Genomic DNA, 26,142 nt, shown 5'->3' on the forward strand with positions numbered 1-26,142 from the left:
CCAAAACATCACTCATACAACGATATCTCTAACGGACCGCCGTATTTTTGGAAAAGAAGTCCGCGACTGAACACGGCCGGCGAGGCCGACGAGACAAGTCACGTCACGATTCCCATTCTCTCTCCTCCGCTACGTCCCGTCAAGCTGGAGAACCGAAGCGAGGAGGAGAGAAGCGAAGCCGCTTCCCCTCATTCTCAAATTCTCCCGGAGGACAATGACGTCAAAGACCTCGCTTGATCGCGCCCTTCTTTTCCGAAAGTGCGGCCATCCGTTTGAGATATCGATGTACGTGTGATGTTCTGGAGTTCGTAGCGTCCCGTGCAACACTTCTGCGGCCTTATTTTCAAAATCGAAATTTCGCTTTTTAACGCTTTTGCGTTAAAAGCAATCGCTTTTGATTCTTCCTGCAGCAACCGACAGTGGTCTCACGATGGTGACATCTGTAAGCTGCCAGCGGTGAAACGACGGAAAGACCAGATAATTCGTTGAAAATTGTGTGCTCAGTAAGAGAGCACAGGCAAGAAATATAAAAACAATATAAAGTGCCGTGTTCCAAATTACGGCTGATCAACACCTCGACAGATAGCGATAGAACACTCAATCTGTTCATTTTTGTTAGCACCTTTTTTTAATTATTATTAGCACCCCTGGAGTTTAAGGTTGTGCTGCTTCCCGCATTCAGATTGTCCTGAATCTGTATGCTCAGAACCGCGGGACTGCCCGCTCGATGTCACATCTTCCCTTTTAGCCTATCATATCCTTGCTGACATCTGTTTACTTCTCAGAGATGCGGGCGAGAGACAAGAAATGAGGAAAAGAGAAAGCAGAACGAAATTCAACCAAACAAAATGAATGCACGTTTTCTATTAAAAATACCGTAACCAATGTAAAATTAAAATAAAAAAAAATACTGCTAGAGCTTCAGTTGTTTATTTTTTGTGACATAAAGAGGATAACTTTATGGGCTAGGAAAGTCGCAGAGATCATTTTCGTGGCTTGCAAAAACAGGGATTCAAGTTATAAGTCATTTTCTGAAAATTTCAATGAGAAAATGGAGCCTGTTTTCGCCCGTTTTCGGCTCCATAGAGTTCCGTCGGCCGCCATTTTCCCATTGAAAATTTCAGAAAATCACTTCTAACTTCTGAATAAGATATCGGTTCGAGCTGAAACTTTGGCATCTTGTTCGGACCTTTAGCACTACCTCTGGGCGGAAAATGAGCGTTCGGCGATGCGCAGTTTACTTTTGCGATGAAAAAAAAACACTATAATTTTTTTTTTCGTAAACACCGTGTATAGTTGCTCGTATGTCGCTCTGTAATAAAAGTAGAGGAAAGCACCGAGCTAAGGATGGAATCACCATTTGGTTCTCCTATACTCCGTTCACCCTTAAGCTGAGACTGCAACCAAATTAAGCTACATGCACGAGCTAGTCCGCACTCCTGGCTTTGAGATTTGCATTTCTAGAGCGAGCGCTTGTTCTGCAAAAGAACGCTTCAGAGCAGCGACCTCGTGCTCTCGGGCTTGTGGCACTGGCTGCAAACTCAACTTAAAGGGATACTTCAACGAAATTCGAAATATTCCCGTCGTGTTCAAAAATAGGTTGAATATGATCCACAATATCCGTAAATGACAATCGCACGTTTGTATTTTGAGTCTGGTGGCTGTATTTTTCGTTATAAACGGCCCACTCTGGCAAGCGCTCGGAGAAGGCCCAGCGGAGACCACGTGACATCCAACGCAATCGTGACGTAGGTCGTCTCAAGACGAGCAAAGCTACGGCGAGGCTGACGTCGAGAGGATGGCCTAGTCGTTCCAGTCACCGAAGCGGCTGCTTTTGTACGAATTTTGAGTGACGGGTTAATCTTCTGTAATCTTGTAGGGGGACAATAGCGACTCCTGCGACACACAAAAGGCATCCTCGGGAAGAGGGGAGTTCCTCCTGCCCCTCTTCTCTCGTCGTGGCCGGAGACGAGACAACCTCCGTCACTAGCTGTCAAGGTTCCAAGACGGGCATTACAAGCGAGGCGTTAGCGACATCCGCCAGCTGCTCTTTGCTAATCGTTTAATTCGTTTTAAAATTCCTTTTCGTGACTTTTTTAACAAGATATTGGTATGTTCGATGTGATGCTGCTTTTTTGAACACATATAGACCAAAAAATGAGCGCCGAAATTTCGTTGTAGTATCCCTTTAAAAGTGGACGAATTTTTTTTCTTTTTTTTATAGCAAGTATCACCGGACGTTTTCGATCTGTTCGCGGGCCACGCCCAGCCAATATCACCTGGAGGACAAGGCCCGCTCATGACGGCATCGTTGGTGGACCGCCGACCCACCCCAAGCGGAAGACGCGTCCGACTTGGCGTCGCCACGAGCTAGCGTCGCGCTCGTTCTGAGACGCATGAACGACGCGCTGGCGGCGACGCTGACGCAAGCTATAGGAGGCGCAGCGTGGGCCCACTAGTGGTGACGTTTGGGAGAGGGGCGGGGGGAGGGGGGAGGAGGAGCAGGCCTGCTCTTCTAACTACTTGGACGACGAATTCAGCTTGAGAGTACGAGAAAACTATACCTCGGAGACCGCGGAGCTGCATCTGGTGGAATCTCTCGGTGGACAACGCTTTAGGGGCAGCCGTCAGTGCGTCGATCACGTTCGCCTGCTTGGAGGTCCTGCACGGGAATCATGATTGACATGAAGGAACGCACGAAATTGAGTCACCGACTGCTTAAGAAACGCGGGGCGTGGTCTATCACACTTCTGGCTTCGTGATTGGTCCTTAGGCGTTCTCATGCCCCAACCTCATTGGCAGACGAACGATACTAAGATGCTCGACAATCCCCACGCCCTGCGTTTTGTAAGCTGTATAAGTGACCATAAAACAAACACAACTTTAGCAAATTATTATACTATGGCTGACGCCTTTGTTGAGCGCAGTCCTTAGGCGTCCATTTCCAGCTTGAGCGGCGTCGCCGTCGCCGTCGCCGTCGCCGTCGCCGTCGCCGTCGCCGTCGGCGTCGGCGTCGGCGTCGGCGTCGGCGTCGGCGTCGGCGTCGGCGTCGGCGTCGGCGTCGGCGTCGGCGTAAACGCGCGCGTTGCATTTAGGGAATAATGCAACGGGGCCTGACCGCGCGTTGCATTTAAGGAAAACGTCCCCGCTAAATTTAGTGGAACATTTCTCGACTAAATTCAGCGGAAAAATTTTCCTGCTAAAGTTTGCGGGATAATTTCCCCGCTAGATTTATCGGAAAAATTTCCCCGCTAAATCTCGGGGGAAAATTTTCTGGTTAAATGGCAGGGGAGCAGGACAGGAGGAGGGGAGGGTACGGAGGGGAAGGAGGGGCATACCCTCAACTCGGTACCCTTCCCTCCTCCTCCTCAATAGCTGCGCTCTAAATCGGCCTTACAAAAAAATTATAAACGTCTTCAGTTTTCTTTTTCTTTTTTTTTTTACAATAATTATTTATAAACAGATGGCTTGCCTTGAAAGTAACGCCCCAGCTCGTGTCATAAGTTCCAAGAACACAGAGACGTATGTGTCACGAAAGAACCGGAGCAACCGCGTACCGAATGAAACTCGGTGGCGGTAAATTACTCGGCGCTGCGTCTACATTTCTGAGATTTATACCTTCTGTAAACATGATATTCGTAAGCTCGTTCTATACTTTAAAATCAGACGGGTGAGGACTTGTCGGAGATCGACGAGGGTCAAGCGCCGTGTGTGCTAGCGTTTAGCTGTTCTTGTTGATTGGCATTTTTCATTTCTGAATGACAAACCGACCGCCCCAGCTATTCAAATCTGGTAAACAATAATATATTATGCAATACCTGTGTTCAAGACCATAAAACTATAGATTTAATCGGAAATGCAGGGAAATGCCGATATACCTAATTAGATTATTAGATAAAGAGGTCCTGCCAAAGTGTGTTAGAGGTCCCGACACTAGCATCAGTTGAGTAGTTAAAAGAAGGTAAAAGGGGCGGGGTGTATGTGGGTGCGTGGAGGGGGGGGGGGGGGTTACAAGTAAAAAAGAGGCCCCTCTAATTTTGCAAATACCTATTTTACTGCATTTTTTACTATCTTTTTTTAAAGAAAACTGACCAGAAGTCATGTATGGACTTCGTAAATTTTGCTCGCGGTTCTGCGCACCAGCGAAGTCTTGAGCTCACCTGTTGTAGTAGAGAATAACGATTCCGCCTCCAAGGCTCCAGGACTGAGGACTCGCGGCGACGCTGCAGAGACTGAGGGCGATGGCCGCGTCCACGGCATTTCCGCCCATACCGAGGACATTCCTGCGGCAATCAGAGCCTCCATTGAGAATTCAGAATTATAGGGTCTTCAATACGAAAAACACGCAGCGCCGTGGATAACTCTGCTTATACCTTCGTGCGTAGTAAGTGCGTTATAGCATGTTGTATTGTGTATAGCCAAAATTTGTGTCCCCCCTCATATAATGTCCTAATCAGGAAACTTAAAATATGTTAAATAAAAAAATAAACTAATGTTTTGTGTTTTCCGAAGGTTTACTTTCTTGGGAATTCGTTTTTATTATTGCTGTTGTTTTTTCTTGGGGGGGGGGGGGGGGGGGGGGAGGGGGGGGTTAATACGGATTCGACGTTTTTCGTTTGAATTTCGGGGATCGGGCCGAAAATCGGTGTTTGCCGGAACTCGTGATGAAGGAAATACGTAATTCTCCGACCTCCACGGAACATGCGGGTGACTGGAACACTTGGAAAACGTCCCGATACCGATAAAAGTAAGGAAACGAAATGAGAGGCGTGGGTTCCGAAGGAAGATACAGCCACCTCGCGGACAGTTTAATGCCGGGTTTATTTGGGTTGAACGCGCAATAAAATTGTAGATAATGCTCATTTCGTTCTTCGGATTTTTTTTTTTTTTTTAATTTGAGGAGAGTTTTAGTTTGGAGTTTCCGGTTTTCCCTGATTTCGATATAAACCGACTCGGGAGTTAATTTTCAATGTCTATCGGCGCTTACTGAAAACACGCAACCCTACTCCTAATTACAACAAGGCAGCCCATGAAATGTAAAGACAGTTTGTTAAAAAAAAGTAAACTAGGTGCAAAAAGAAAAATTACGGTTGAATTTTGCCGTGTTCTGCAAATAAATTGCGGTGACAGCCGACGCGCTGCACACTCAGCAGCTCACAGAGTCTTCCCTTGACACTGTTACGTCACGTTGCAGCATGTCGTCACGTGACACTAAATTTCCGCTAAATTTAGCGGATAAATCTACATTTTTTATTTTTGTTTTTTCTCCGGAATCGTCGCTTTCTTTTATTTGTTTTCTTTCTTTTTTATTCGGGGGCTCTTACTTGGCAATGTCTCTGCAGTACGCGTTGGGGGTGAGGATGACCGGCGCTTCGACGAGGAGCAGCTCGCTGGGACTGGCCGCGATGCTGGTGTTGTGGAAGGCTAGGCGCAGTTTCTCGGCCTGCGGCAGCATCCGGCTCAGGGACAGCCACAGCGCCACGGCGGCCAGGGCGCAGTAGCCGAGGATGAGGAACAGGTCACTCCACCGGAACACCAGCCTGCACGCGGGGAAAGACCATGCAGTGCATCACGCAGTGCCCTACCGGGTCTTGTTTCTAAATAGGGTTCTGTGTTTTCGGGGTTTATTTTCTTTTGAATGCGGCGTGTCCCTTTCGCGGTTCATTTTTCCAACATACACGTTTTTTTTTTTTCGTTGTCTTTTTTTTTAGTTTTGAAAAAAAACAAAAAAAAAACAGTGTATATATAATCGGGGCTATTTGAAGAAAACAGTACACGAGGATGGAAGTCCCCAACATGCAAGGAGCATGCCCGTTACCCAAATGCTTCGCCCCGTCGGTATTTTTCGGTGTCTGTTTTAGGTGTCGTACAAAATATCGGTGTTTATAATCACGGTTTATTCGTGGAAAACAGTACTCGGGGAGGAAATTCTCAAACCTGCAGGGAACATGCCCGTAAGCCAAGTGCATTGCCCCGCGGGTGTTTTTCGGTGTCTATTTTTGGTGTCGGACAAAAATTCAGTGTTTTAATCAGAGCTCATTTGTAGAAAACAGTACGCAGGGATAGAATTCACCATCCTACAGGGAACATGCCCGTGATCCAGATGCTTTGCCTCGTCGGTGTTTTTCGGTGTTAATTCTTAGTGTCGGGCAAAAAATTTGGTGTTTATAATCAGGGCTTACTAGTAGAAAACAGTAGACGGGGATGGAATACCCAAACCTGCAACGAACATGCGCGTGACCCAAATGTTTCACCCCGTCGGTGTTTTTCTGTCTATTTTTGTTGTCGGACAAAAGATGAAAGATGTTTACAATCCCCTGTAACGCCGAATTAGAGCGCAGCTCTTGAGGAGGAGGAGAGAAGGGTACGGAGAAGGTGGAAAGTTTCCCACTACTAAGTACTAACATGGGTGTGGATCGACGTGTGCTTAACGCAAGTCGCAGAAAATGCACCTCTTTGCTGAGAGCATCGCGTGTAAATTTGGCGGCAATTTCGCGGGGCAATTTTTTCCCCTAACTTTAGCGGGGAAATTTTTTCCTCTACATTTAGCGGGGAATTTTTTCCACTAGTGCCGTCACACATGACGTCACTGGAGACGTCACTGATAACTTAATCCGTGACGATGACGATGACGTCGTCACGATGACGTCACGTGACGTCACTGGTGGTCCTTGTGACGTCACGTGTGACGTCATCGTGATGTCGTCATCGTCACTGATGACGTCATCAGTGACGTCACGCGTCCCGCAGTGCACCGCGCGGTTACGACGACGGCGTAGCCGATGGCGACGGCGACGCCGCGCAAGCCGGAAACGGGCGCCTAAGAGCTGCGCTCTAAAAGATAGGTGTTTATATTCAGGGCTAATTTGTAGAAAACAGCACATGGGGATGCAATTCCGCAAAACAGCTCACGGGGATGCAGTTCCACAACGTGCACCTGGGGGGGTCGGTGGCCGAGTGGGCTAAAGCGCACACCCAGCTCGACGCGCGTGGAGCGAAAGCTCGCGCTGCAGAACCCAGGGATCCTGGGCTCAAGTCCCACCCCTGCCCGTTTCGATCTGGATGAGCATCGTACCGGCATGCGGGTCGTGTATCACTACTGCGTGGTGCACGTTAAAGACCCCAGGCTAGCGGTTGTACTGCACTGGCTAAATTGCTCATCTACAGCGTGTGATTCGTCGCAACTTTAAATGGCTGACACGCTGCATAAATATCCCCACAACCCCAATTATTATTACAACGTGCAACCGCGATCCGAATGCTTCTTCGAAAGGCGTGCAAGGTGCTTAAAGACGAAGAGAGCTAGGGCGAACTTCCCTTGCCTTCATTCGTCTCCCAGTGATGTTCTGCCATGCTTCAAGCGTGAGGGCCACCCAAAGCACCTCGTAAGCCTCACTGATTTTTCGCCATAAGCTGCCGAATCATTTCAAAGGTCTCCATTTCAGGTTTTCCGAGTTTGACTCGGAATGAATGTTCGCTCTCGCTGCGGTTTGCAGTCTATTCTGAAATCGCATTGTTATCGAGCAGTTGGTGAGAAAAACTCGTCTAGCGCAGCTCCAAATGTCTACAGAACGACGCCCTTTGGTATAACGAAACACGAAGGTCCCGGCCTTCGACAGCTGCGCGCATATCACTGTGCTGCAATCGCTTTTTACGCTACAAAAACCGGCCCCGGAGTATAAAATTGCGTTGCTTGTATGTTTAGACAGCTTTGAAGTTGGTACGCCTCAACGGATGACCTGTCTCTAAGCTGTGGATGAGAGATTTAGCCAGTGCAGTACAACCGCTAGCCTGGGATTTTAATGTGAATGCATTAACTGTCCCATGGGACGAACCGGCGTTATTAGCTTTTGAAGCCGCGCCAAATGGCACCTAAATTCCCCTGTCCGATGGAGTAAAGCCTGTAGTCTGTAGCACCGAACTGGTGGATAGACTCCCATTTGCTGGCGCGCGGCATAGTTCCAAGGAACGCCACCCCAATGCCATGGCAGAGCGGCCCGGCAGCCGGTAAGAGGGAGAGAGTGGCCGGGCTCTGCAGAACGACCGGCAGCAGAGCCCGCCCGGGCAACGTACGCACAGGTCGCCCGACCTAGAGCACTATATTAGCCCCGAGAGCGAACACTAGCGTCGCTGCGGTCGCCGCGCCCTGATTGGGTGAGGTGTACCGTGACATCAGGGGGAGGACTCCGCTCCGCCATCTCGCATGGGCTCGCTTCCCAGCACCGGTTTCCTGGTTTGACGTTGTGTGCCGCAAGCTCTTTGAGGAGCTGGACTTCGTTTACCCGGTGTAGAAGACGTTGAGTTAGGTCGACATTGACGTGCTTCCGTACATTTTATAAGCCTGCTTGTCCCTTTTACCTTTAAAATTGGGTTACAAACCCCGACAGCTATCGGAGGAGGCAATTCCGCCGATGAACCTTCCCGTCCATCCACACGACACAAGGCGAGGGCAGTGAAGCGGTGGCGCAAGTGTTTCAGACGCTGGAATTCTGTTCCTTGCCTGTTCATGATTTAGGACGAGATTAACATCCCGCTTTCAAGGCATTTGAAGTGGCATTTATATCGTGGGCCTTTGGGTGGTCGGCAAATTAGCTCGCGACCCCGACTCTGCGCTTCCACTCTGCATGCGCTGGTTCGCAGATGTTTTAAAGGCCCTGCGTCTGATGATCTTTGAAATGCTCGTGGAACAGGGCTGTTTTACATAAATTTAGCTTGTTCGTGAATTAATTATATAGTTTATACACGTATGCAGGCATAGTTCTTAGCAGATGCACAATTACTGAAAATTAGTTTGTACGGTAGCAGCAAAAACGGCCGAATTGCCCCCAGTTGCCTGTATGATATGTATTGAACTGCCCATAATATACACAGCAATAGTGCCATAATTTGGAATGTCTATACTTTTTCCGGACATTCTTTATTCCAGCCTTGGGTATTAAAAAAATACACCGTTTAGTCTGAATTGTCATTTCCGATTAAAAGAGACTGCTGCAGGTCCCCAAAAGCTTCCTCAGCCTCCAAACTCCCTACAGCTGGACTCTGACAACAGAGGAAAACAGGAGTAAAAGCAAGCATTCGAACGTCTGTCCAGCGGTAGATGCAGCACTAGAAGCAGAAAATGTGGAACCTGTGAAGGGCGACAGTCTGCGTGAGGAAAGCTTCTGGTATTTTAGCTTCAGGACAATTCGATTTAAGAAAAATCTCAATTTTAGGGCTTAAGGGACTAATAACGAGCTAGATATCTTCGCTTACGTTTGTTATACATTACTTGAAGGTTGATGTAAACAAGTCCACAAATACCACCCGTGTAGTCCTTTGAAATACTATCCGAATCCAGCAAAGGTTAAATACGAGCAATGTATATAATAAATGTTCCTTGTTTTTTTTTACTTTGCTCCTGCACTTGGGCTGTCTTACTTTTGATTCTCTCCCCATGGCCGAGACTGCATTTAGCATGTTGCTCGAGGAGCATGCAGCTTTTCTGCTTCGGCGATCTTGTTTAAAAAACAGAGATACAAAAGAAAAAAAGTATACATAACCCGCCAATTCATTCAGACCATCAACGGCCTTTATTGTGCGAGATGTAAATCTATAATGATGCTCCTGTAATTGTGGCCATATTCCTTTATTTTCATATACCAGCTGCGATTCATGCGTTGCCTGCCCTGTCAAGCATGCTTAAAATGTTGGTTGAAGTTTCGCCTGTAGCTACAGGCCATACCTAAATAAAGGCTCATATAAAAATTTACACTTCCTACGGAAAACACGCCTAAAAAAAATTAAATAGAAACGAGCGCGCCGACAGCTAGCGTCGTTACAGCCTCCACAGGGCGAGCGGGGCGAGTCGGGGAAAAATTCTCTCCTCGCCGTGACGTCACCCCGGTTCGCCGTAAGGGGGCGCCACGCGAACTTCTCGGGGCTAATAGCTCCTTCGGAGCAGAGTAGCGCAATCTAGAACGCCGCCTCTCGGCGACTAGCGGCGAACTCCCGGAGGTTCCGACTGCGGTCAGAAATGCATGGAGAACGTGAGAAAATCGTTGTTTCTTCAGTATTGTGGGAATATACGGAATGGCAATCGTTTTTGACATAATAATGGAACATTTTAGAATAATTTGCGCTAAGTTTTGTGCCCCGCAAGGACCTGACTTTTTTTTAAAAATTGCTTGAGCGGCATCATGCAGCAGACGACACGGCGACGTCACTCCATTCACGTGACCCGCTCCGGCCAATCCAAAACGCCCATCTCCGCTGCGAGCAAAAATCGTCTGCTTCAAACGCCATTGCCTTGGAAATTGCCTTCTCAAAATTTGCACACGCATCCGATATTATTAAAACTTTGACAAAGTGTTTAGTGCTTTACTAACTTCACGACAGACTAGTTTTGAAAAGTGTGAACTCGCCGTTCATTTTTTAATCAGCCGTGTTAAGTCGATCTCCATGTATTCTCCCATAGGGCGGGCCGCCTCCTGGAACCCTGAGTACCACGTGACTCGCGCCGAGCCGCTCTGTCGGCCATGTTGTCGGCAAAACACGGTGTTCCAAGGATTGCGCTACTCTGCTCCGTAGGAGCTATATAGTGCTCTAGCCCGACCGGGCTCAGCGTGGCGTGCAGCTTGGAGGAATTTACGCTACGTATAGGAATGCTTTTGCATTCCGACACGTTTTTTTTTTTTTTTTTTTTGACGTGCACTACGCACTACGATCACACGAACACGCACCGGTACGAGGCTCATGGAGATCAAAACGGGCAGGGGTTCGTCCCGGGGCATTGAAAGTGCACCTCGTAAATACCTACTCAAAAAAAAAAGTACCGATGTGTCTATTACCCGCCGAGCACCCGGTGAGCCAATCTCAACCACCTAAGGGAGGTGTTGCGGTATTGCTCGTGGAAACGGCGTGTATGGGCAGTTCCGTAACTGAACTAATCCAGACGCAAATTGGACGCGACTGCTGCGTCTTCCTTCGGCTGCGTCTCGTGTTCAATCAATGCGTCGGCGTCGGGCCCAATGACTGAGTTCACGTCATTCTATGTCTGATGAGGTCCCATGGAAGTCGAGAGAGCACTTCACAGGCCTCGAACGTTGTATTTTGTGCTGAAGCACTCGCCAGCATCGCTAAATTTGTTTTACGATGCATACATGTAAACAAGGTTTGTTTTGTGCCTCTGCCTCCAATATACTGGCGTTCTCGTGACGCGCATTTCATCAACCACGTCCACGTACGTTATTGTTGAGCACTGAGCAGCGACTACACGCTATACCTAGAGCGAGGATGAGAAGATATGACGCACGGGAGGCGTCAGTGCTTCTCATGCGTTTTGGAAGCTGTAATTACGTAGTAAATGTCGGCTTTGACGCAAAACGAACGATGTGCACACTCCGAGTACGTGTGGCGCAGCTTTCGACTCTTTTCGGGAGTTAGAAAGAGCGTTAGCAATTAGAAATCGCATGTTTTTTGTAGTGGGAAGTGCGATGAATGCCGCTGTAATTTGAACTGCATGTAGCTATTTTTTTTTCTAAAGGAAAAGGCTCGCGGTATTAGAGAGTTTGAGAATGGGGCATTTGAACGCTTTTTGGGTCCCCCGAGCATCTTGGTGCGTCACCAAGAGCAGTCGCAGAACTTGTGCGCAGGCGCGGGGGTGGCGCCCCAAGAATGCTTCCCCTCTGCCAAACATTTGATTTATTTCGATGTTCGTCCATTGCTCACCGCTTTTTCAGGCCTGAACACTATAAAACACTATAGCTCCGCCTCACGTCTACACCTACACAACAATTTCCATGTACGCCGTCGTCTATTGGTTAAGTTTGTAGTCTCTCTATAAAAGTGTCATATTTTTGTTAGACGTAATATTTTTGTACGTTAAAGGGGCCACGAAATCAAATTTTGGACTGGGATACAAGACGTTAGATTGGTATTTTACTAATCAGATATCGTTTAGTGGTCCAAAAGAAAGAGAGTAGAAAGTCAAAAGCCCGCTTTTCGGTACGAAAATGAGAAAATATAGTGGACTATTTCGTACCTCCTTTTCTTCGATAGCTCTCCACATTTTCACTGTGATGCATCCGCAGTACCCAAAGCACGTCAGCCGACCCTAGCTCACGCATTGGGCACAAGCACTGCGTCACTCGGACGTATGCTGTTGTCAACAATCAATCAGCCGACGAATATTTGGATTCGCGTTCGTGGCCAATGAGTGGCCTGGCGGCACTTACCTTCACTTGCGAATGACAAGTTCCATGGTGTGCCATGGAACTTGAAACCGATTTTTGCGCACCACCTAAAGTGAGCTCTAAGGTGGCTCTGACACGTTGTATTAAGATAGTTGATCGGATATGTCCAGTTTGGAGGTATTCTACGTAAGATTAAAATTTTGCTTCTAGGTTGGTTGAAGCGACAGTTATATTTTACTTTAGTTAACTCTCATTCTCAATAATACCTTATTCTTTGGTGTTGCGCCATGGAAACTAATTAAAAACATGTATGTGTCAAATAAACAAACAAAACAAAACAGTGTGTTGTAACGGAACTTTGAGGTGAATGAGCCACGCGGCCCCATAACTTCAAATTCTTAATTAGCGTAATCACCCTTTTTTACAATTAAAACTCAAATAAACTGTGTAATGAAATGAAGTTGAAACCATAGTTTTTAATTGTATATTTTTGGAATGTATGTTACAGTATTCAATGTAGTCGCGTTTAAGTGTATGAATTATTTTATGTAAATAGCATATAATCTTTGCACCCTAATGTAAATAGTGTACTTCGAGGTGTATTGCAGGGCGTTCTGGACACTGCTTGGGTTTAGGTGACAAGTGTGAACTCCCAAGTGAAGAAACTCTGATCACTATCAAGTCTAAAGGGGCAGCCGGCGCCACTGTTGCGGCAATCAATGTCTTCTTTTTTATTATTTTCATCAGTCATTTAAGGAAAAGAAGTTAAAAGCATAGTTGTTTATCCTACGTTCCTAGCAATGCACAGCAGAATATTAGACACAAACTTTAGAGAATTTCTTGGCTAAGTACGAATTGTGGAGAGCAACACCTGGAAAACTTACTTAAACTGTTAATCACGCGGTTATTTTAAAAATGAGAGAAAATAAATTAGAGCACGCCCGAGTAGCACACTTAGTTCTATAAATGTGCTTAGGATGTCGTGGCGTTCTGGGGATGTCTTATAAACACCCACAGGACATCGCAGAACGTTAGGATATCCAAAAGACGTTCACAGAACTCAGCGTGCTGCTAGGCCGCGTGTTCTTATGGGTTACCAGTACCTTTCATCATATTGTGCTCTAAAGTAATACCTACCCAGCCATACTTTATCTTATTATTGCATGAGTTACTTTGTGTTGTTTAATCCCGTGCACGTATTTTACCATTTGCGACGTAACAGTTGAAGAAATGTCATCGCTTTCTATCTTTTTCTAGTCTCACTGTTGTTTCTGACAGTCGTCATTTTAACACTAAACGGCATTCTATAGCCGGTGCCATTTTTGGGCGTTCGTGCGTATGGCGCCTGATTTGTTCTCGTACCAGGAGAACGAACATGTGCGCGGTTGGGATATGGAGATTTCATCCTGAGTTGTGGATTTGTAAGCATTGGAATGATGCATACTTTGTTTCATCGTAAGTTCGCGCCAATTCAGTGCTACAAGCATGCACGAGCATGTTTTCTTGAACGACACCTCCACTGTGACGAGCGGACGTGCACAAACCGGTTCAAAGCATTGCGATTGCTGTTGTGTATTTCGCACGAACTTTGCCGTTTTGCTCAAAAACATGCTCAAAAACATGCCAATCTCAATAATCTCAATTAAAGAAAAAAGCGAGAAGGAAAGTAGATTTCGCCTTTACAACTTTTATTGGCGTGAACACGACCCCCCGTGTTATTGGCAATGCATCTTGAATGCACAGCAAATGCATCATATAATGGCGCCAAAAAGAAAAACATGCGTCATAAACGCGTAGACGCACGGGATTTTTTTAGGCTTGGCCGCAGAGCCAGCAGAACCCGCACGGGCAGACTACGGAGTGGCTGCACGGCCGAGCTCAGCGCGGCGCGGCCACTTCACGAGAGCGCGCACTCGGCCGTCGGCCGCAACCTCGGCATTAGCGAAACGTGGCCGTTCACGCCAGTACGGCGCCGTGGAACTAAGGCAGCGGAAGAACGAGATTCATTTTGTGAAGCCGATCACCTATAGGAACTAGGGAGCGCGATTCCGACACCGCAGTACTACCGTCGCTGAACGTTGCGAGTAGTGATTGTATATTCTTTATACAGTGTATGAATATTCCTGATTGTGTGCTATTAAATTTTGTTTGTCCTATTCTCCTATGTAATGCCTTCGTGCCTTTAGGGTACTGAAATAAATAAATAAATACGCCATTAAAAAAAGAGCCTGAAAACACTGTCTTGAGGCATGTTTCTTGTATTACTGTGCAGTCACATTGGTCATACAAAAACTGTCTGCCAAAATGTTCGAAGCGTATATATATGTGTGAAGCAAACATGCTCTTCGAACATGCCTAAGGTTGTCCGCACACAATTATGTCACCGTGTTTGCAGCGAACTAATTTTGGAGCATAAAAAAAAAGCACAGTGACGCGCGTGCAGCCGTCGAAGGGAGGGACCTTCGAGTCTCGTTATTAGCGGTGAGATGTTTTGGTGGCGCCCTCCTATATGGTTCCCCTTTGTGACGTCATTACCTCGCAAACAAGTTTGATGGTGTTTGTAAATAGCATGGTGGAAGCTTGCAATCATTGCGCTCTCAAAGGAACACTGCCAACCCCGTCAAAATTAAAGTTCTTTCATTCCTCTTATTTCCGTCGATGATAAATCCCCTTTTCGACGTTATAGTCAGCGTTCGGCCAATCGTGGAAGACCGACCAGAGCGACGCTTTCGGTCGTGCACGTCGCCAATACCAAACGGCGTCGTTCTGCGAAGATTTGGAGCCGCGCTAGACGAGTTTTTCTGACCAAGTGCGCGAGGATAATGGCGATTTCAGCACAGACGGCAATCCAGAGCGACAGCAAGCACCAGTTCTGCGACAAACTCGGCAAATCTGGGACATTGACTTTTAAAATGATTCGGCAGGCTTATGGCGAAAAAGCAGCGAGACATTCTACGCGAGGTGGTTTGAGTGGCACTCTCGCTTCAGAAAATGGCCGAACATCACCGGATGATGAACTTGGTGGCTATTGGCGACGTGCGCAATCAAAAGCGTCGCTCTGATCGGCCTTCCACGATTGGCCCAGTACTGACAATGACGTCAGCAAAGGATTTCTCTTTGACGGAAATAAGTGGAATGAAAGAACTTCAATTTTGGCGGTGTTGGCAGTGTTGCTTTAAGAGCGCAATGATTTCAAGCTTCCACCATGCTCATTACAAACACCATTGAATTTGCTGTTCGCAAGGTAATGACGTCACGAGAGGGAACCATAGGAGGCGCCACCGAAACCTCTCGCCGCTAATAGGGGTGGGTGTATACCGACCGCTCCGGATTCTTGGGTAGTTCCACGTGCCGCCGCTTCATGACAAAAATATGGCGCTGTAGCCAGAATACCGGTGCATTTCTGCTCGAAGGGGCACGAGAGCGTCTCGTACTCCGCGTGCTCATGCAGGACGCACTTCTACGCGTGATGCCATTGTGCGCCGACCGATGGCACCAGGCGCAGGGGGTACCGGTGCCATCGGCGTCATGAACAATTAAGTGGCATGCTATCGCTTTTCTGTTCGGCACACCTCCCCTTACAGCCACCATAACGAAGAGAGGTATAGCGCGACCTTCCCTTACCTCTATTCGTCTTCCAGCGATGATCCGCCGCTCCCGAAGCGCGAGTGCCACTCAAAGCACCTCGCACACCTCGCACGCCTCGCTGCCTTTTTGATACGAGCTTGCCGAATTATTTTAAAGGATACTGTTCCAGATTTGCAGAGTTTGACGCAGAATTCATGTTCGCTCTCGCTCTGGTTTGCAATTCATGCTGAAATATTCATTGATCTCGCGCATGTGGTCAGAAAAACTCCTGTAGCGCAGCTCCAAATCTTCGCAGAACGATGCCCCTTGGCATAACGAGACATAAAGGTTTCTGCCTTCGACAGCTGCGCGCGCATCACCGTGCAGATTTCTCTTTCGCACGAAGCCATTTTTAAAAAAAGGCGCCCTTTCAACAATGACATCAAGTGCGCTTACTTAACATTGTGAATGGCGGGCGCGCTTCCCTTCCCTTCTCCCATCATCTCTCTCCCTGGCTGCTCGACGCCATTCTTGAATGAAGGTACACCGACGAGGCGGAACTTTTGGTAGAAGGAATCACGTTAAGTTTTACGAACACCCTGTGCGACATTTAAATATTTTGTCTGTGCCAAATTCAATGAGACGACCTTCCAGAGTTCACCGTAGGTTCCGGTGGCCCCACGTGATCTGCGAGTGTGAGCTCTACAACATGGTTCACGCTTGTGTTATCCTTGTAGAAACACGCGAAGTCGTCTGTATAAGTCACTACGGTGACTTCCGTGCTGCACATGGTGAAACAAGCGATAATTTGACTTTTGGTTATGCTTTAGCATAAAAACCCAACATCCATGCATAAAAAAAAATGACACAAGAACCGAACTAAAGAACGGTCTTTGATATTTCTTGCGGTATCCTTATTTATGACTAGGTTTATGCACCCGTCTGTGTAAAACATCTGCACACCTTCACATAACATCCGTCTAACACACAGGCACGTAGCCAGAGGGGTGGCCCATGGGGCCCGCCCCCCCCGAAATCTTCCATTTTGCTGGGACCTCCTCTCCCCCTCCTCCTCATACAACATTTTGTCATAAGCAGCCCCCCCCCCCCCCCCCCCCCCCCGAAACAAAATCCTGGCTACGTGCCTGCTAACACCAATGCGCCACAGAATCATTAAAAGAAAAAGCACTGTGAGAAACACAGTCGAACGCTTTCTCGAGATCAAAGGAGACCAATACAGCCTGCTCAGTGCTATTTGGCTGAAATTCTATCCCTTACGCGCATCCTACAAGGCTGACACTTCCTGCCGTAATCGCGGCTAACACGATGTAATTCGTTTATCAAAATGTTCATAAATAACTCATAATCTACATTGTATAGCCGGATGAGACGATAGCCGGTCACGTGTAAGGGTGGCGGGAAAAAGCTAACTATAACCCTGTTGCTGGTTAAGAAAAGCAGAACAAGCTCGTCCTCTAGTCTTTCCAAGTTTGCAGAGCAGACGCTGGAATAGAGGCGAATCCCTCCTCGCTTCCTTTTGCCTTCTTTTCAGCCTTCACTTTGCTAAAGTGAAAAGAGTGAGGAGGAGCTTGTTCTGCTTTCCTTAACCTGCAACAGGGTATAGACCAGTGTCTGCTGTGTTCCGTGGGCGCCGACATGTTTGTTTATGCTGATGCTATGACACCGCAGGGGGGCTGCGCTTTTTGCAAGAAACCGTTTTTTTTTTTTTTTAAGCTTTCGCACATATCGTAGTGTAAGAACGTCAGAAATTTATAGTCACGAAGCTCCAAGAACAACACCGATGCCAATATTTCTCTAAAAGGCAAAAACCTTGCTTTATGCTCAGCCCCTCTATTCACAAGATCGTATTAGATTATTAGTGCCCATTTTTATTTTTATCGCTGGGATCTAGGATTTCGGACACTGGCTAAGCGCACCGGAGAGAAACCTACAGTCTATAGGTTTCTCTCTACCACCGGATACTGGACAATTTTGTATCCGGTAGCTTTATATGCATAGCTCCCTTAATTACCAGGTGTCTTAAATCTTGCATAAGAGCTTCCATAAAACAGACATATGTTTAGTATTAAGGCTTCTAGCTTGCATATCTGCCGAAAGATATCCTTGGTCACGGCCCCAAATACTTCATCTCTTAGTAGTTGATTACTAATCGGGTCACTTTATACTTGTTTTTGATTTGTTTCTTCCTAACTGGTAGCGAAACCATGCAGTGGTGAAGGGGAAAAAAATAGTGCGTATTCCACCATCAAATCTAGGGATGGTGCGAATATCTGAAACTCCGAACGACACAAAACCGTCGACATCCAAGCCTACGTACTCAGACGTGCTACATCGACAACCAAGTAAGAGAAACACCGTCTCAAAAGATGAAAAAGGTTCTATGACGTCAGCGCCGCTTACTCAATCCGAAAGGCGCGAGTCAGGACCTCCAATGCCTACCCGTCTGGTGCCCGAAGGGCTCCATGACCCACTGCATCACAAACGACACCCTCAACAGAGACGCCGTCTGCTACATACAGTACAGATTCCCACGTCAACGCAAACAGCCAAGCAACTGATCAACGATTTCTCATGCGGCTACTGTTTTTGGCAGTGAAAGCGATCATTAAATCGCTACCAGGCGCCGTCGACATCTCAGAGGTAAAGGCGATCCTTAATATGGAACCCCTTATTCTGGGGACGAGGGTCCCTGAAATGTAATGAATAGTGGGTACAGTGAAACGACTATATTCCAATGAAATGCGAATTCCCTCTGAACTAAAATAGGAGACTTCAGGAAGCTCGTTGCGCAATACCAGTTCCCTATTCTGGCAATATCTGAAGCTCATACAGATGCAAAAACTAAGATAGCTGGCTACCTCACGTATTGCTCGTCCCGTCGAGATGGTCCCAGTCGAGCAATGTTCTGTGTGAGGAAAGACATACCATCAGTTATTGTGTGCTCATCATTATCTGAAGCGCCAGAATACGTCGCGTGCAAGGTCATGTTTGGCACGACAGCAATAATTATAGCCTGCGTATATATAGAGCCAGTTACATCAGTGTCGGAGGAAGCTCTGACATCAATATTCTCAAAATTTAGTGATCCTTACATTTTATGTGGGGATTTTAACTCGCACCATACATTGTGGGGAAGCGCACAAAATGATTGGAGAGGGAAGCTGATTGCTAATGCAATAGAGAAATATAATCTATGCGTGCTAAATGATGTTCTGGATGTTGATATGTGTGTTCTGGATTTGACAATATGTTCTCAAGACATTTTCCCGGATTTATCATGGCATGTTGATATAGAAACCCATGGAAGCCACCATCTGCCCATACTCGTCCAGCACGGAAAGGTAGCGAGACCGCGCAATGGACAACGTAATGTTAAAATTACAAATTGGCGTATTTTCCGATCTTTGAATACGCTAAGCTGTAAAAACGTTGATACGTTGGACAATTTTACTTCGATTGTGAGAGAAAATTTTGATCACGCAACAAGATGGGTATCCATTCCATCCGATTACAGAGGTGTTGATGCTTCGTATGAAAAACTTGGAGCAATACGACGCAGAGCCCAACGAAGATACCGCCGCTCAGGATGGATAGAGGACTATAAGGAGGCTCAGTGTGTTCACAGCCTTATACAGCGTAAACTTAGGCAACTTGCCAAACACCGATGGCGACAGCTTTGTGCTAAGCTATCGGCTGTAAGTGACCTCACGAGGATGTGGATTATTATTAGAGCTCTCCAAGCGCCGACTATTCAAATGTTCCCGTTGCGAGCAATAGCCCTTTCCAGAGGCGTATCAGAACTGACAATAGCAGACGAGTTTTGCAAATTATTGGTTCAACCAAGCGCGGCATCTCTGACACTTAAATACTTTGCCTCGTGTGTCAATGCCAAACAAACAATTGATAACGAGTTTGCGTCCTGTCATTTGGAGCTAGATTGTGTATTCACAATGAGGGGACTTCAGAACGCACTGAGAGTGACACGTCGGGGTAGGTCACCTGGCCCAGACCTGATCACATGGGATGAATTGACCAACATCGGACCACGTGCGCTGAACTTCATTTTGAGCACGTTCAACTCTCTCTGGGTCAAGGAAGAAATACCAGACCAATGGAAAGTCGCTAAGGTCATATACCGCTTTTGAAGGCGGGAAAAACACCCTAGGACCTAGCCTCCTTTCGACCGGTCAGCCTTACAAGCTGTTTAGGTAAGCTTTTCGAAAAGCTAATTAATCAACGACTACAATGGTGGCTAGAAACGAGTGAAGTGTTACCGGAAGAACTAGCAGGGTTTCGTCCCAAACGCTGCACGATAGATTGCGTGTCAGATTTGGTAACATACATAGAACATGAGCACGCTCGGAAAAATCACAATAGCTGTATTTTTAGATATCAAGCGCGCATGCGATACAGTAAGTCAAATCCACATTCTATATAGTCTTACACAACTTGGAATTCGAGGACGAGTCGTACGGTGGATAAAAAAACTTCCTTTCAAAACGGACAATGTTTGTAAAGACCGCAGATGGAGATAGCACGAGTCAAAATCTCCGACACGGCGTACCTCAAGGGAGCGTACTAAGCCCTACTCTATTTAACGCGGTCATGGCTTTGCTTCCTGGTCGCCTCCCTTCACCACTCCATTTGACGATATATGCAGGTGACATTTGTATCTGCGCCTCAGGCACATGTCCAAAGACTTTACAGGATCAGCTTCAAGCGGGACTCAACCTCTTAAACGAGTTCTTAAGTGAACGGGGTATGGATATTGCGCCTTCAAAATCAGTATTGCTTCCGTTCACGAGGAAGCCCTTCGTGGATTCGAGTTAAAAATACAGGGTCAAACTTTTGAACGCGTCTTGCATCATCGCCTTCTTGGAGTGATTCTAGATCAAAGCCTCATTTGGGTAAAACACATCGATATGCTGGAGGCAAAAGTAAACAAAACAATTAACATTTTACGTTATTTTACTGGAGTTCGTTGGGGCGCCTCAACGAAATCCATGATAATGCTGCGTTCTGCACTAGTTCGGCAAATTATTACATATTCACTCCCAGCACTCCATGGATTATTTGCAACACAAGAAAACAGACTGCATTTCATGATCGCCCGTAGTCTTCGGATCTGCCTGGGCGTCCCGCGTCCAACTCGCGGAACACTGGTTTTAGCAGAAACAAGAGAGCTACCTATTCCAACTTTACGCGAACATAAGACCTTACGTCATGTCCTACACTTGTCCATTCAGAATTGTCACCCACTTGCGGAGAATTTGATAACTAGGACGGGCTCACATATTTCCTCGACACTGATATCGTCGAGCGTCATCGTGCCGGATTGCACACCGGGGTTTCCGACTATAGATCGACCACCCTGGAAATTTCGCGTCGCAAATATTAACACGGAACTACCCAACCTTAAGAAAAGCCAGAGCACATCTCATTTTGTGATCACTCAGTCGGCGTTGTCATACTTGCATGATTACTACAGAGACCACATTCATGTATACACGGATGGCTCTACGACAAATGATGGCTTTCACCATAAGTAAATTACTAGCCCATGGCCCAATCAAATCATGCAGAAACAGGCTCTCCAGGCAATAAAAAGGTTTTTGGAAGACAGTGATATCATCGACAAATACTAGCTTTTGAGCTGATAATATTGGACCTTGTTGTAAAATGAGTGAATATAGCAATGTGTGTGTATTGTGTGTGTATTTGTGACCAATCTGGTGACAATTGGTAAGACTCGAAGTGACACTTCATACCAAGAACATAACTGCTGTTCATTAAGTGTTCTCATCGTATGTGCCCATGCATGTGTGCACGTGTTGGTGTGTAGAACTAGTGCGTGTTATTATCTAAGGATCATTGTCAGTGTGAAGGTGGAGTCGCACCCCGTAACTACTGTGCGGGGCGCGGCCCGCGGGTGACGCTTGGGACGTTCTGTCTCTCTGCACGACGGTTCAGTCGCGTCGCTCAAGCAGAGTTATGCTTCCGGAGGTTATGTCTTGTATAGGTAGAGTGGCGGGCCGCCGTCGTGTGCGGGGCGGGTGATGCTTGCGCGGTGTCTGCGGGCTGATTGCTGTGGGATCTGTGGGCGGTGTGGCTTCAGCTTTAGACGGTTTTTTATGTTCCGTTATAGGTAGGGGAAAGGTGGGGAGGGGGGGGAGACATTGAGGTGCATAGCTGCATCTATATGTTTGGAGTGTTTAATCTCTATGTCGGAAATATTCTATTCAATGGTAATGGAGTAGCCGGTCACGCCTTAGAATGACTAACATCTCCATTTATTATTTTTAACACATATTGAAGAAGAAGAAGTGCTTATTACTAAACCGCGCTTAGATTGTAGACACGATCTACAGAACCGTACATTCTATTTAACCGTGCGTGATACGAGTCTTTGAAATACGTACAAATTGCAGGTGTTTTCTGCTAGTCGAAATGGAACGTCCTTTTGAGCATCATGTAGCAGACATGTGCTGCGTCGAGCAGCACGTTTGGCGCAAAAAGCGTTCAATCAACCGGCTTAACGACGTCGCGGTGTGTTAGGAAGATTCCGTTACATGTACACAGCGCTACACTGTTGGCGCCGGGTGTAGCGACTTGCCCCGTGAACGAGGCCCATACCTTTCCCGGCTATCAACCTTTTCTCCGAATAACAATGACAAACAAACAGACAAATAAACAACGCCGTCTTGTGTGAACACCATATCGGCGCTTTTATTCGAATCACTTTGAAAAGGTACTGACAGGCAGAAAATTTCACAGCTTAGAAATGTGTGCCTCGGATAAACACTTCCCACCACATTAGATATAGCTTTGATTGCATCCTTTTAATTCTAAAACCAAAAAGAAGAAAAAACAAGCGGCGTTCGTTTGTTCGCGTTAACAGTGTCGCCCTGTGTACCTATTTTATGTGTCTCACAACTTCAAAGGGCCCCTTTGGAGCGAGATAGCGAATGTCCAGGTAAACAACCATCTACAGAGTTGTTTTGAGAAGATATGCAGCAGCGCAGTGTTTGCAAACAAGCCCGCTTTGCCCACACCAGGTCTGGGCTGCGCCTGTGCAGAAATCAAACTCGGAAGGAGTGAGGCGTCTGCGCATGCGCGGTACCGACTGCAGCACCACCGCTGTGGCGTGACGTGAGTGAGTTCAGTTGGTCTATAACCAGGGCTGACATACATATACTATTGTTCCAAACACTGCGAGTTTTCAACGCGGCACGCCTCTAAGACGTGCTGCGGTGAAAATACACGAATGATCATGAAATATACGCGACATTTTGGAACGATGTGTATCCTGTGCACCTCAAGGGCTCAACTTGCTTCCGCAACCGCTACGGCCATGATTTAAAACACCAAGATAGCTGAAGTTTCCTATTACTCTCGAAACGTGGATTATTTGATAGGTCTATATACTCTAAAAAAAAAAAGGGTGTATTTTTACACCCTTTATCTGATATAAGACACCCCAAAACTTCAGTTCGACGTGCAGCGCACTGAAGTCGAACCGACGGTACTAACTTTTACGAGGGGCTTGATAGCCGTGTGGTACAACTTATTAAAATAGGCAATGTATGTGTTACCGACTACAAAAAACAATAATCGGGGTTTTCTTGGCCTTACTGCAGAACATCGGTGTTTTTTTTTTTGTGATGTTTAATACGTACTTTAACTACTTTGTTATATCGCATCGTCATCAAGCCCCTCGTAAAATTTGGGACCGTCGGCTCGACTATAGTGCGTTGTACGTCGTCGAACTAGTGTTGGGGTGCTTTATATGGGGCAAAAAAGTGTAAGACGACGCCTATTTTTGTTAGAGTGTAGGCGCAACCGTCTAGACAATTAAACGACATCCGAGCTTTATGTGGCTTCATGGTTGTCACGTGCCATCGATTAAAAATATATCCTCCGTGGAGTTTGCTTCATTTTGTACAGTATACCTCCTGCCATACAAAATCCCGCTGCGCCATAGCGAAAACATGTTTTGTTCTCACAGGTGGCCACATATAGTTGCGACGCAGGAAAATGACATTGAGCTGCAGAACTTTGTCGGGCTCGAATGAAGTTTAGCTTTCGTGTATGCTATGCAGCGGCATGTGCGCTCATGTATATTTTTTCGACCCACTTGGTGACCTCGTGGGCCCCCATCTAATGCATAGCACCGAACGCTCTCGCCGTGATACATTTTTTTTTCTTTCTCAGTTCTGAGTATAAGTTATGACACGTTTGGATTTGCAAGCTTATTTGATCTTTTGAACGTAAAAGCTCATGCATTTCTACAGTTGCACATCATTCAAAAGCCTCAAGCAAGCATTTTCTAAAACATGCTTACGTCATACATATGTTTGCTTCAAGCACATCTGAAGTTAGTTTTTGTATGACCAACGTAACAAAACCGTCATACAAGGAAAAAAAAAATCTCCTCAGACAATATTGGCAGACTGTATGTCGTCTGATGTATTAACAGCTCGTCCGCGACTTTCTATATAGTATGACGGTATAATTGTGTCCCAGCATACAAAGAATATAAAATTCGTAAAATTTTAATGTCGGGTTATAATCGGCGAGATTTATGAGCCCGAAACTAAATTTCGAGTAAGTTAAGCTGCGGTTTACAGTATTTTCAGGGCTGTTTCTAAATGCTCCGAGAGTGTTTACGCCCTCGCCCGCATCCCGCAACAAGCAAGAGCTTGTTGCGGGATGACTGAAGGCCCCTCTCGGCCGTTTTCACCCTGCCTGTGACAATAGTTTGATCCCTTCCCCCCTCCTTTTCTTCTTTTTTTTTTGTAAAAAAAAAACAAAAAAAAAAGATTCGTTTTGGTTTTCCTTGACACGAATTTTATACGCGATATAATGGAGCGTGAATTTATTTTTAATTTGCGGCTGGAAGGCTGTGATGCGTCCTCGGGGCGACGAAGCTGTTTCGGTACATACAGAATACTGCAACCAACAGTGTGTTTGTTTCATCTCTTCGTTTTAGGCGAATAACGTTTTTTTCTTTCTTTTTTTAACTTAGTCTTTTTTCTCTCTCAAAGCTCACCATCGGCGTTCCCCATAGACTGCAAGGAGAGCCGGTAGATTTTGGGTATTGGCACTGTTAAGGTTATGAATGACGCAGTGCTTTTCTGTTCAAAGTACTCGCACATGCCCACCAAATAGCTTAGAGAGAAGAGAAAACAACAGAAAGCAAGAAAAAACCACGAACATTACTGAGCAATGTCATTTTCGGGCATTGTCTCTTTAGCGAAAAAAAAAATATTAGAGGTAAGTGTATCTGCAGATATTTGTTCTTCCCTTTCTCAACCGCGTATACAGGTTCCCGGAACCCCGGACATATGTTGTCACGCCCGGGGTTCCTCATGGGTCAGTGTTGGGGCTTCTTCTATTATCTATCTTTGTGAACGATGTGTCAAAAGTGGTAACTAATTCTTCGGATCCACAGTATGCGGATGATATTAAGATATTTCGTGAGGTCCGGGGTGATGGCGATTGTGTGTTTCTTCAGGCGGATGGGTGCGCACTGAGTAACTGGTGTTCAACCAATAATCTCCTAAACAAAAACTACGCGAGTACACTTAAGACTGCTTACGTGTAGGAAGGCGAAAGCATTATAATCCTGCGGTAGAAATGTTTTCGAGTAATGTTTCTACACGTATTAAAGTTTAGGACGACGCATGGGACGATGTCGAAGACGACTTCCTAGAGATCTACATCGAGTACGGCGTCTAGGACGACTTCTAGGGCGACTTCTAGGACGACGTCTACGCCGACTTTTAGGACGACCTCTAGGACGACCTTAAGGACAATGTCTAGGACGACGTCGAGAACGACGTCGAAAGGAGGACGTTTAAGGAGGCTGTGGTGTATTTCCGTGTGCGCTTACGTTTGGAACAATGGATAGTTGGGCGAGTTCGTGGAAATTCATCGTGGGAAACAGCGCGAAAAAACAGACGAGGACGAAGAAGAAACACACGGGACAACGCTCGTCCCGTGTGTTTCTTCTTCCTTCTCGTCTGTTTCTTCGCGCTGTTTCCCATGACGGTTACGTTTGCCTGCGGAAGCCTCCGTAGATGTAGACGCTGCTGCCGATGTCAACGCCGTAGATGTAGACGCGGTCGCCTCACAGTCCATAGCATGAGGCACACAACGAGCGCAAATAAAGTCCGATGCGCACCTTTTGCACACGGCACTCCGAGGGTGACATCACGCTGATGACGCATGATGACATCACGCTGATGACGTATGATGACGCTTGATGACATCACGCTGGTGACGCTTGATGAGGTATTTTTAAGGTCATCTTTCGGTCACAATGCCGACGGACGCCGCTTGTTTTTCGCGTACTGTGATAAGTGAGGTCATCCTAGAGGTCTTG

The 26,142-nt window shown here is 46.6% G+C and overlaps 1 protein-coding gene across 1 annotated transcript in view; it reads right to left on the reverse strand.

Moving 5' to 3' along the window:
- LOC8031597 (scoloptoxin SSD14) overlaps positions 1–26,142 on the reverse strand; it is a 64,021-nt gene that overhangs the window by 23,929 nt on the left and 13,950 nt on the right. Inside the window, exons 2-4 of the mRNA XM_040211058.1 lie at positions 5,325–5,540; positions 4,161–4,283; positions 2,565–2,662 (exon numbers count right to left, since the gene is read on the reverse strand). Coding sequence (XP_040066992.1) covers positions 2,565–2,662; positions 4,161–4,283; positions 5,325–5,540 — 437 coding nt within the window. The remainder of the gene's footprint in view (positions 1–2,564; positions 2,663–4,160; positions 4,284–5,324; positions 5,541–26,142) is intronic.

The sequence above is a fragment of the Ixodes scapularis genome, unplaced genomic scaffold (assembly GCF_016920785.2).
Source record: "Ixodes scapularis isolate PalLabHiFi unplaced genomic scaffold, ASM1692078v2 PGA_scaffold1__304_contigs__length_218370807, whole genome shotgun sequence".
Taxonomy (NCBI): domain Eukaryota; kingdom Metazoa; phylum Arthropoda; class Arachnida; order Ixodida; family Ixodidae; genus Ixodes; species Ixodes scapularis.